General features: G+C 61.0%; 3 protein-coding genes across 3 annotated transcripts; all 3 read right to left on the bottom strand.

Moving 5' to 3' along the window:
• Positions 1 to 3,198: 3,198 nt before the first annotated feature.
• Positions 3,199 to 4,455, bottom strand: BXZ73DRAFT_108266 (uncharacterized protein; the record flags this gene model as incomplete). The annotated part of the gene is made up of 1 exon (XM_048017115.1): positions 3,199 to 4,455. The coding sequence occupies one exon, from the start codon at positions 4,453 to 4,455 to the stop codon at positions 3,199 to 3,201; it is 1,257 nt and encodes a 418-aa protein (XP_047871235.1).
• Positions 4,456 to 6,725: 2,270 nt separating this feature from the next.
• Positions 6,726 to 7,653, bottom strand: BXZ73DRAFT_93492 (glutathione-S-transferase; the record flags this gene model as incomplete). Its single annotated transcript, XM_048026675.1, has 5 exons — positions 6,726 to 6,815; positions 6,878 to 7,341; positions 7,407 to 7,509; positions 7,559 to 7,590; positions 7,614 to 7,653. 5 exons carry the CDS (start codon positions 7,651 to 7,653, stop codon positions 6,726 to 6,728), a joined length of 729 nt encoding a protein of 242 aa, XP_047871234.1.
• A 2,836-nt stretch (positions 7,654 to 10,489) lies between these two features.
• BXZ73DRAFT_108264 (uncharacterized protein) lies at positions 10,490 to 10,843 on the bottom strand (the record flags this gene model as incomplete). Its single annotated transcript, XM_048017114.1, has 1 exon — positions 10,490 to 10,843. One exon carries the CDS (start codon positions 10,841 to 10,843, stop codon positions 10,490 to 10,492), a length of 354 nt encoding a protein of 117 aa, XP_047871233.1.
• Between the last annotated feature and the right edge of the window lie 1,512 nt (positions 10,844 to 12,355).

Below are 12,355 nucleotides of genomic sequence, written 5' to 3'. Positions count from 1 at the left end.
ATTGGGGCATGAGCAGGAGTGTGGCTGAGCAGGGCGCACCTTTTATATACTGCTAGTGGGCAGGGACTTCTCTGGAGTGGTCAGTAGAATTCGCGGATTTGGAAGGAGGGGCTGTTCGATGGTCTTTGCGTGCCGGACGCGACTCCCGTGCGCGCTGGGGGCACCGTTGGACTTGCTGGCTTGCCATTGCGAGGACGTGTCGGTAGAGGGGGTCAGATGGTTGTTTGGATGTTTGCACAAGATGTGGGGGCGGGACAATCTGCTGTAGCGCGCGTTGAATGTCGACGTTGAGGGTAGTTCCGGGCCGGGGACAGCGTCTATGCTCCTTCAACTCCCGACGGTCTCAGATTTTCCAACGCTCTCGCTTTGCTCTCCGCCTCGCTCTTCTCCCTCTTTGTCTGGCCGAACGCCACATCCCCTCATCTCTGGATCAAATCTGGCGGTCTCCACATCAAATCCCCGGCCTACCCTTCCACATCGGCACTTGCTACCCAACTGCTCCTCAGGCGCAACTATCGCCTGCCACACACACAACTACTGGAGATTTAGATCGCAGAGGGACGCCGCGGGCGAATGTTCCGGGTATTCGCATCTTCAATCACATCGTCGTCCGTGTCGTCACCTCTCCCCATTCAAGATCCACACTAGATCAGCGAGACCTTGTCACGCACCAGAAGCCATATTCTCTTGAGCCTTTTGTGACGATCGTACGCTTGACTCTTTCCATTTTCAATCATTTATGTGGATTCGACGTGCTGTCAAACTAGACACCATCCTAATTGAGCTCGAGAGCAGCAGAGCCGTAAAATGGGTGAGTGTCCAACGTAGGATTCCTGCATTGTGTTGTGTCTTGCCGCCAATGGCACGCTCTCTGGCCCGTCGAGCTCTCACGCCGTGCCAGAGAGCATGACTCGGCACCCTGAGATTGCTCTCAAGACCTGTTCGCACCGGCCGTACGCAGAAGCTGGGAAAGCGGGTGGGCGTTGTACGCGTCACCGGTCTACGCGTTTGTGGCTTGGCTTCTAGAAGGCTCAGGGGGACGCTCCAGCACCGCTCCCACCCAGCGCGCGGCCAGACGGATGCGGACGGCGGGCGCACGGGGGAAAAGCTTGAGGCGGACGGGCTTTGTCTCCCTTTGTCCCGCCCGGACGAGCGTCGAGTGAGCCTCGTGCTCAGACGCGTTCGGTCGTCGCGCGGCTCGTTGGGACGCTCCGCTCGCCCGCGTCCGTGCGCGGGCTTCCGCGGGTACGTCGCGTATCGACAGAACCGCTCTCTACACCGTCGCGGTCGAGTCCGGGCTCTCGCGCGTTTGCGTCGGCGGCGCTGGCGCCGAGCGCGAGGGAGCCCGGCCGTCCTTGAGACTCGCTTTGTCCAGAAGGGCGCCTGCAGAGCCCCACGCTCGACCGGTCTGTCGTTCCCGTCCTTCCAAACCCGCTCCTGCTGCGGCAACTCCCAGCGACATGCCCCCTTGTAGTGCCAAGCGCGAGTGTATTCTGGGACGACAGGCCAAGACCTGTGTCAGACAAAGTGGTCCACCGCCTGCCTGGACATGCACATGGCGTGGGTGGCCGCGCAGCAGTACGAGATACGTCCCGAGTGGTCACATAGAGCGATGGGCAAGTGAACTTGCAGGCGTCGCGAATGGCAATGGCACGACGTTGTTACGCTGCTGTGGCCAGGCTCCGGTCTTGACAGTCCTCCTGAGGTCATGCCACTCAGCCCGATGTACGTCTGCGGCGCGACCGAAATGACACCCAGGTACATCCTCTGTCTCGTGCACATACCACATTCCTCGCTTCAAGACGAGGCCTCAACGTCGCAGATACCTTTGTGGCTTCGCACCCGTGCGGTTGTAGAACAGCAATCCCTCCCCAAGGCCTCGAACAGCCCAGTCGGCGAGTCTCTCGTTTGTTTGTCGACGAAGTCGCTCAACGCCCCGCTGCAGTTGGTACACAATTCCCGAAACAACTCGCTCGCTTCCATCGTGCTCTGTGACTGCCCGATCGACCCACCCGGTCCGCAGAGCGTACGTTCCTCCTATGGCATCCATCTACCTGCACCAGGCGCAATCATCGCTCACCTCGCTTGCGGGCTTCACGCAGGACGGCGCACACAGAGCCGCGTCCGACACGGGCGGATCCGGAGCAACCGTTCGCCGTGGCCCGAGCGAAGCGAGCCGAAGCACAAAAGGCTCGCGGGAAGGCCGCGGTGGGGCGGGCGGAGTGCGCACGCGCGCACCCCCGCGTCGCCGCCGGGGCGATCTACCCCGTCCACGCGTACGCTCCACGGAGGCGTGCGCACTGGCCGCCTGTGGGTCCCTGTGGCACGCGCGCGGCCGGGGCGCCGCGGCGCGCAGAGAACGGATGGAGATCGGAGCGGCTTGTTCGCGCATGGACCCTCCCGCGATCGGACGCGGCACACGCCCGATCTGCACGTCTGGTGGCTCGATGCCATCCAGATGGATCAAGATTATGTCTTGTGAGATTGGCGAAGCGGATCAAGTTGGTTATGTGGAGGGGGACGAAGCGTGTGCGCAGCCCGGCGTACGAGATGTTATTGGTATCCCCGAGTTTCTGCTCTGCACACAGACGGGCGCCATAAGACGCTCTTCGTGTACATATGTGTCTGTAGCGACGCAATGAGTGGAGGAGAAATGCGCATCGGGGGGTTGTGCATGCAGACCCGGGCGCGTATACACTGGACATATACTTATGAGACCTGATGAGTCTTGTGGTCACGGAACAAGACGTCATAGTTCACAACCGCGCCGGAGCTTGAAATAGACGTCATCATTGACATGTAAACACTGCCAAAGTCCAGACACGGAGTGGCTCTGCCGACCAGATACAATGTCCAAGGGAAGGGTATATGTAGATAAATAAGTGAGGATGACCATCCGTCGTATCTAACGCGTGATAGTGGAGTCGTGTTGAATGTCGTGAGGGGTATGGATAGTGTCTTTAGGAATCCGAATGAGGAGTCCGGTACTGAGGGAAGAGCCCTGGATGGGAAACAACTCGAGCATGTGGAGAGTAAAAGATGGTCCGACGGTGGGAGACACGCGATAAGCGTGTGGAGAGACGATGATTAAAGTCCTTGTTGAAAAGCATACGGGGTATATGACGTCGTGAGGAAGATCTAGGGAGAGGGCATCGGTCAACGGGGAGCTCGACGGCGACGGCTGCGGTGCGGACACACCTAGACGGGCCGGCGCCTGTCTCCCAGCACCACCGCAAACTCCTGCGACGTTCCGGTCTCATTCAGACCCCAGAAGAAGCACCGGTCGCCGTCCAGGAGGTCCGCGTACGTCGCGTTGCCCCCACACGCACGGCCGATCTGCCCCGCGCGCGCCCCAACCGGTTCGTCCTCAAACAACCAATTGCACCTCTCCGCGAGCTTCTTCGCGATGCATTTGAAGACATCCGCGACGGTGAGGGGTCCGCGTCCAGACGGTGTGCAATGCGCGAAGAACTCGGTGTTCGAGCCTGCGTTGAAGACGATCTTGCACCGCGAGAAGCCGGTTCCGAATGCCTGATCTTCGCAGCGCGGGTCGCGGAGGAGGTCGTGCGGGAGGGCTTCGCGTAGGTCCCACCTGTGAGGATGCGGGAGAGAGGCGAGGAACGGGGTGATGGGGTGGTATGGAGCGGTGGGGGTGGTCGTGGACGTCGAGGTGTGTGTCACCGTTGTTGAAGTCGAGGTCGAGAGGGTGGTGGATGAGGCCCGATAGAATCGGACGCGCGGGCGGGGAGGTGCAGGCGCGGGCAACTCGTCATGCACGTTGGACCCGGGGGACGTCGCAGGGGTAATGCACAGGGACGCTCCTTCGCTGCTCGGGCTGAAGGAGAAGGAGGGGCCAGACGACCGAGTGCTGCTCGCGGGGCTACCGCGGCGTACGCCATCGTTGCCGGGGGTATCCGCTGGAGGAGCCGATGGAGAAGAGAGTGGAGGTGATGAAAGGTTCGACGGCGGAGTCGACGGCCATGGGGGGAGCGATAGGCGCGACGATGGCGATGGGTGGGCAGAGGAGGCATCGCCTGTGGGCGATTCCCAGGTCGATGCCTCCCAAACGCCGAGAGCGCGGGCCGGGGTGACGTCCTCCCTGCGCGAGCTGAGAGCACGCCGCGGAGCCGCGTTCCCGCTTCCACTCGCCGCGGGACCGTCTTGCGCCAGCCTTGCGCGGGTTTCTTGCCCGTCGAAGGAGCGAGAGGGGTGTTCTCCGTGCTCCAGGCCGTCCGTGCCATCAGCAGACCCTACGCGGAGGGCCTGCAGACCAGGAACTAGGCGCGCGACGACAGCGTCGTGTGCGGGCGCAAGCTGCAACTGGTAGTGGCCGCCGACACGCGAGACCTCTGGATGGCCATGCGCGCGCGGGAAATTGGGTGCGGGAGGCAGGGACTGGAGTGCCGAGGAGCGGAGGGGGCGAGAGTGTGGAGAGGGATGAGTGAGGGTGGGCATGGCCTGAAGGACGGCGGAGGGTGCGGCGGAGGGTGGAACGGAGGGCACCGACTGTACGAGGGGGCGGGGCTGGGTTGGATGAGGACATCGCGGAGCGGTGCGCACGTATTATAGACATCCTGCTGTCTGTGTGTACCGGTGGGCACTCCTTCCCAACCCGACTGAGGAGGAGCGGGATATGCGAATCCGCGGCGCTGAAGAGACTCCCGTGCGCGCTGTGGGCGGTGTCTTGACTGTGGCCTCTGCATGGTCGTTGGAGGTCGCCGTCAAACTTTTGGAATATTCAAGCGTGAGGATGGACAGGAGGAGGTTAGAATGCGGGGGAGAGAAGGTTGTGGCGGAGGAAGAGAGGAGGGAGCGCCGGGCGAGGGCAGTGCGACTGGCCATGGCGTCTCACCGCCACTCCCCACTCTCCTCCTACCATGTCGCTTCCCTCTGTGTGTCCGTCTTGCTGTCGACATCTCCACTCCCCGCCTGTACTCGCCTCTTACACCTCCAAGCCACAACATCACGGCCAACGACACCTTCTTGCCAGGACACACGCAACACTCTGCTGAGAGTATCCAATTGGGATGCATGCGTTCATTCGCACCTTATGCCCGGTTCCCTTGGATCTAGTGACCCCCTGAAGCGGCACGAGCTCCGCTCGTTGTTTTCAATGTCGACGTTGACATTGTCGACGAGCCAGCTTGCTTCAGTGACGATTGGCCACGGCCAGGCTGTTGCCCAAACGGTGAGTAGTTCCCTCACATCTTCACGCGCAGATCCTCCCCTCGTTCGTGGCGCACTCGATGTCTCTGCACGGCAGTGTTGTCAATGCACGTAGCAGTAGTATCTGGACTACATCATTATCTGGGAGTGGAGTTGTCGGGATATATCAATATTTGGTTGTCTGCGTATGCGACGATTACAACTCCCCTTCAACATGATCCACTCTCTCGTGTCTTGTGCCACAGAGGAGGGCATGAACATCGCCCTCAGGCATGCGTGCATCCCGCCCTACGTCCATCCGGCTAAGTCGGTGTGCGCGCACGTCGCCGGGGCTGCGAACCCAGAGATTCGGGCGCGACGAGTCGGCTCGGGCGCTCGGGCGGTGGCGTCGCCCGGGCACAGTAGCGTAGACAAGCACGCTGTACAGACGGCTGGCATGCGTCAGCAGAAGTGTGTGCGTCATATGTCGGGAGGACCTGTTGGGACGAGCGGCGTCGGGGCAGTCCAGCGACCGATGTGGGTGCGCCCACTCGACACCGCCCGCGACGCAAAGACAATAACACTTGGCCGGGCCGTGACCTACCGCAGCGCCTTGGTTGTGAGGCACTTGGCAGAACTCTAACCTTGGCTCCCACTGCTCGCTCAGTAGGGGGAATGTGGACGCATCCTGGACATCCATTCGCTGCGTCAGTGCGCTCGTCCAGATGGCTGCGATTGGGAGGACACAGTGAGGTGTTTCAGGATTTATCAGCAGTCAGATATGCTGGGGGACCGGAGCCTGACGTACGCACGATAGCCCTCCCGACTTCACACATACCCTCCTTTTCTAAGCTTGCCTCCCATGGAGACCCTGTGATGTCGGATGGAGGACCCGTATGGAACACCGTGAAAGAGTGTGCAGCTGGGCTTTGTTTCTGAGACTCACGATCCAGCCATTCCACGATATTCACGCCAGTGTAGACGATCGCCGCTCTCCATTCCCCCTCGATAAGCATATCAGTACCGCCCTGGCACCGCGTCTACTGAGCTAAAAGCGTCCAGAGAGACGCTGCCACACCGCGATAGCGCGAGGCCTGCGACGGGCCTGGTCCTCGCTGACGTAGACAAGAAGCCCGACAGAGCTTCGCGGGCGGCGGCTTCTGTCTCACTTTCATGAGCGCGGACGCACAGCAAGAACACCGGTCTCGCGCTCGGAGCTCGGGAGAACCTGACCAAACGCCTCTTCCCGCGGTGCCGCCAGGGTCTGTCCTTCCATTCTCCAGACCCGAGACCAAGGTGTGGACGCTGGGCGGGTGCACGAGACACGTCCCCATCGCGGCGCCATTAATCGACATGGATGTGAGTGAATACCACAACGAGGACGTCGTACTATACTTGCGCAGAGTATGGTCGGATGAAGAGAGGGCATGACGGCGTTGCGAATGTTGGTATAAAACCACCGTCCTTCCGGACTTGAGATCAAGCACGTACGGCCCGCCGCTGTAGCAAAAGCATATATGCGACATTGTTGTGGGATTGACTCGCTACACCCTGCCCACCTCCAGTGAGTGCGGCGCGACCTAGAATGGACGCCCGGCTCTGACAGCCTTCGCTGCCTCACTCATCGCTTCGTCGCGCAAGTAACGCCCGTAGATCTCCGTGTACTTGTCCTTCTCCTGCAACAGCTTCGTGTAAGCATCCCAGCACACGCGAAATGAAGATCGCCACATACGCTGCTCGTCTTCTTCAGGCTGTCCCGCGACTCAATCCTCTCAGCGTACTCCTTCCACCCGCCGCCGACCGCCGACCGGTCGTACCCTCGGTTGTCCCTCAGTATATAGTCGCGCACAATCCACGGCGCGATAGCGACGTCGGCAAGCGTGAACTCCTCGCCCGCGAAGTACGGGCCCTTGACCTGCGCCATGAGCGTTCGGAGTGCGTTGTAGAACTCCTGCAGATTGTCTGCCTGCTTTGCGGGCTCCTGCGCCATGACGGTGCGCATGAAGGCGGGGACGACGCTCTTGCTGATGAAGTCGACCCAGATGCGCACGCGGCCGCGCGCGATCGGATCGGAAGGGAGGATGCTGGGCGTCTGGGAGAGGAAGGCGTCCTCGAGGAACTCGCATAGGATCAGGGATTCGTAGAGCGCCTGTCCCTTCCACTCGACGGCGGGGACGAGACCCTTTGGGTTGATTTCTGTCCGTACGTGGGGTGAATGCGGCTGAGGCAGCACTAACATCGCGAGCGCGAGAAGGACGTACCGAGGAAGTGTTTCTCTTTCTTGTATGGGTTTACTTCGACGTACTGGTAGGGAATGCCGCGCTCTTCGAGAACGATCCAGGTGCGTTGGACATACGGGCAAAACTGGACGTAAGTGTGAGAGGATGGTACTGAACGCTGAGCCGAGGCTTACCCAGCCGGAGTAAAATACGAGATCCTGCTTATCTTGGTGCTCGCGGAAGCCAGACCTGTTGCGTGGGGGAAGATTTTCACGTCGGGAACGCTCATGATTGATGCAGTCGTGGACAGTCTCGAGTTGTGCAGATGGGGGTAGCAAACAGCAGCAGGCCAGTGTTTAGACGTTTATATCTGGGTCTCAAATGAATGAGTAACCACACTCTCAGCGCACGCTTTCAGGGGCCTGAGAATTAACACATCCGGAGGTCCGGTGACGAATGGACGCTCCAAAGGAGCTCATCTAGAAGGTTTTGTTTGAACTGAATAACAAATTTGAGACAACGAGAGACCATACCTTTGGCTCAGTTACGTGGAAGGTGCGCAGATGGTACAAGGTATATTCGCAGCGTGGTGAACGAGGTCAAAAGGCAAGCGACGATTTGGCGCGCTCAACGTATCTGTCAGGAGAATTTTGGGGTCCTTTGGGGGACCCCGGATGCATGGGATGACGTCACGCGTCGTGCTACGACAGCCCCGGGCGACCACTCAGTCCAGGTGCATGAGACCAAAGTGAGCATAATTGCTCGATATTATCTCGAACGCGTACCTCTCCAGTGATATTTCTGACGAGGCTGCGACTAGTGCTTATACTAAACTCTGAAACACGTCTCTGCGTCCTCCCAATCGAAGCCATCTGGGGGAGCACAATGACGTAGGGCGGATGTCCAGGATACGTTCACATCGGTCGCACCTCCAGATTGGCGAAAGCGCGATCAATTGAGTATGTCGACGGGGTTCGTGCTGGACAAACTGTGTGTGTGCGCGCGCGCGACTCCGTCACCTGTCGCGGAGTTCTCCGCCCTGGAATGTTGTGTGCGAGCGCTGAGCGGTGCCGGGTGGCCACGGTCCACCGTCGAGGAGCGATGCAAACAAGGGATTGCTGTGGCCCCAGGCAAGACCAAGACGTGCGCCGATCGTGAGTCCATACGCCCGACGGCGCTTAGATCTTGTGTTCTCCGACGCCGCCGCTCTCAGTGGACGGTTGTGGGTCCCGCGGTCACAGCAGCGCGGAGGGTGAGCGATGGCAGTGACCGGTGACGAAAGCCGCAGCGCCTGGAACAGCAGTCCCCTCAGTTCCTCCCGCGAAGCTCCAACAGGCGATCGAGACTCACCGGACCCACTCTCGCGCCTCGGCCCTCTTCCCCGGCCGCTCGTCCACGTGTCCGCTCCGTCTCCGTGGGACGCGGAGCGATCTAGCTTCGGAGCTTCAAGCTTCAAGTTCGGAACCAAAGCGCACACCCGGGGCGCGTGAGCACCGCATGGCCGACCAGGGGCGGCGCCCAGCAATGCATGATCGCCAGGAGGTGGCTGGGTGGCCGTGCAGCTTGATCCCGGCGATAAACAATGCGGCAGCATAGGAGGCCGATTTAGGCTGGCCACGATGAATAGGGTGGATAGGACAGCCGCGGGCGGACGTTCATGTAGGTTCATCGTGAGCCTGCAGGGTCCCACGGGTGACGAGGTGGGGCCCCACGGGGTGCGCTGCGGTGCCCGGCAAGGAGGCGATTTGCGTGAGGGTGCTTCTGGTTGTCGCAGAGTTTGGTCGCACGTGGGGTCAGCGTGCACGAGCTGCGCATATAAGTAGCTATGTAGCTCAAAGCTAGCCGAGAGAGCGGACCGGGATGTGCGCAAATTTACCTGGCGAGCTGCGCTCAGAAGCGCTTGCTGTTATGGCCTGCTCCGCCTATCCGTTTACGAGCATCGGCGCGCACCCGCAACGGACGTCTTAGCATACGATCACCGCAGCCACTAATTAGTGTACATGGTTTATATGCCCGCCTCCGCATCCCTGCCTCGGCACGCGATTGCCTCAGGCTCCCTCGTCATCCCCCGCCTTTCCTTCCCTCCCGCTCTGCGAGCCAACGAGGACACTCGCGCTTCTACACTACCGTCCTTACACGCTTACGCCACCCGTACCCGCCTAATCGACACCCTCTCCCGCGCACGTGCGCCTACCCTTGTCCGCGCCCGCTCGACCTCGCCCGCGCTCCCGCGATCTCGCGCGCGCGACCGCAACACTTGCTGTTTCACAGGGTTGACGTATGTTCGATCATGGTGGTTACTAGTCCGCCAGCACATCGATGTGTGTATGTGTGCTACATCCGTATGACGGGGTTCGGTAAATGAGGGGAAGTGGTGGTGGTAAGAAAGGAACACAAGATCTGGCGCCTATCGGCTCGGCGAAACCTGCTGGCGCTCTCCATGAATTTACATCAGATTTTATCTCCGATTTTGTGAAGGCCGGCCGCGGAGCCCCACAACACGCTAAGACATCACCCGCGCAGCTAACTACATCGTCACCCGGAAGATGGTCTGAATGAATGAACCCTCAGGGCAAGAAAGGCGGGCTCGTGCCAGGGCCCAGGAGCCACGCTTTCTTGCCTCGACGGTCCACGTCTGCTAGTATTCCGAATCCCGCCGGACTTTGCTACTGCTACATACAACGCAGCCAGTATCTGCGTATGGGCCGAGACTCAAAGCCTTGTCTCAGCAGGTGAGGGAGGGGAGTACTGGAGGGATCGAAACGAGACGATCAGCGAGAACATGCGTTGCGCCGTGCGCCGTGCCTGGAGCTCGAGTCTGTTCACCGGGACTACTGTATGTATGTGTACTATTGTGTCGTGCGTAATGGGGTTTCCTTGTAAAGTAGTAGTTAGTGAGAGCTGTACGAACGTGATCCGCATTATAGAGCACGCGCAGGCAGAGGGGGTAAATTAGGATAGGAGTGCAGGGAGTGTGCGTGTGGGGTCGTGTGGGGTCGTAATAAAAACGCAATTCCGGGCCATGAGAGCAGTCGCGTCTTTAACCAACGGACAGTGCTCTATACGAGACGAACGGGTCAATTAGCCACTGACGTACGCACACCAAGCCCCCGGACCCACATACCTCAGTTCTGCGACGGGTCCCCTAAGATGACCAACACCTCATCCACATTGTCCGTCGGGTGCAGCTCGAGCAGCACGCTCTCGCGCCTGGGGTACCAGTCGACGTTGACCATCGTGTCCCCGTCGGCGCCCAGCCGATGCCGTCGCTCTTTGACCGCATGCTCGTAGCGCCAGCTCCCGTTCGGGTCGTCCGCCGTGAGCCACTGCGTGCTCTTGTACATCTTCCGCACGATCGCGCTGAGGACATCGCGCACCGTGAGCGGCGCTCTGTCCTCGCGCCGGACGGTGCAGGCGAACGTCGGCCCGCCTTGCTCGTCTGCGCTCCGCGTCGCCAAGGTCCACAGCGGGTTGAACATCAGCTTGAGCTCAGAACGCCGTGGCTGGTGAACGCGGGTGGTTGAGTGGAAGTCCGGCGGGGAGGCTCCTTGCAGGTGCGGAGGTCCCAGGTGTGGTAGTCGACGAAGTAGCGCAGGAGGTCGACGAGCACGGGCCCGACGTCATCCCCAGCTTGAACTCGGGTCGTCAGGTGACGTCGGAGGCGTCCCATGCCGCTCTGCGAAGAGGGAGCGGGTGGAGTCTGCGGACCCGGACGACTGGTGCCCGCTGCGGACGCTCGTCGGCGTGCCGCGCGCCCTCAGCGTTCGTGGGCGAGCTCCAGCGCCGCAGCTGCGTCGGGGCGGGGGATGCGCGGGGGGATATTGGATTGGTCGTGGGCAGTGGCAGGGACGTGGGATGCGCAGGGGGTGATGGTGAGGGCTGAGAGCACAGCTGCGAGCCCGACGCCGGGGCGGGAACGAGCGCCGCGTCCTCGGTGCCCTGGGGAGCGGGGCGGTGACTTGCGCGGAGGGCGCGGGGAATGGCGGGGAGAGGGCGGGACCGCACGGCGGGGCCACATTCTTGATCGTGAGCGGGTGCAAAGGCATAGCCGGGGCGCGGGGAGTGGCGTTGCCCAAGACGGGTCCTCGGAAGTCATGGCTGTGCGAGGGGTGCGGCGTGCAGGGCGGGGAGCGCAGAAGGCGCGAGGGTGGGAGTGACATCCGGGAGGTCGACCGCGCGGAGGAGTGGTGGATGGAAAGGCGGAGCGTTCGGGGGAAGGGGAGGGTGTTTGGATCAACGCGGGCGGAGCTGGTGGGTACTCCTCGGTCTGGTTGGAGAAGCGAACATATGCGTTGCTGCCCGCGCGCTGGCGACCACCGTGCGACGCGACGTCCGAGACATTGGCCGCGGACGCCCGTTGGAAAAGTGGTGCGGGTTGTAGACATAGCGCACGGTCCTGGCGCGCAGGCGCAGAGAGTAAAGACGAAGAGAAGTGGAGTGTGGAGAATGAAACGGGTGGTGACTCCCCCCCCAGCCACTCCGCCTTATACGAGGGCGCGGTCCCGCGACCTTCCTCTCTTGACATGACGGTTAATTGGAACATGTGCCGCGGAGACCTCGCACACGTACCGACCCTTGGGAACAGAACGACTGTGTGGGACAGGGGCACAAGTACCTGAAACGCGACCGGAGCAGGTAGATTTAGACGGCACTGCTCACGACAACCGGATGGGGATTGTCTTGCGAACCGAGAAGGTTCACTGCGGGCACGGGCGGCTGGCACCAGGAGGCTCGGAGGACGGGACTTCCCGACATGCAGCGCTCGCTCCGAGCGCCAGGCCTGAAGGGTGTCTCGTCTGATAACGCGACCCATCCACCTACTCGGTCCCTGTGCGCGTCGAGGGCCCACGTACAAAGGGACGCAAACACTGGCTGTTGGCAGTGAGAGGGAAATGCACAGACATGTAATATGGTTGCTTATCAATGACGGCATGCCCGACAAACGAATACAAAACCAGGTGGAGCGCACGCACCACCGCCTACCATGGGCG

The sequence above is a fragment of the Epithele typhae genome (assembly GCF_022376455.1).
Source record: "Epithele typhae strain CBS 203.58 chromosome Unknown BXZ73scaffold_151, whole genome shotgun sequence".
NCBI lineage: Eukaryota > Fungi > Basidiomycota > Agaricomycetes > Polyporales > Epitheliaceae > Epithele > Epithele typhae.
The sequence above is the reverse complement of the archived record's forward strand: the minus strand, read 5'-3'. Positions and strand labels throughout refer to the sequence as shown.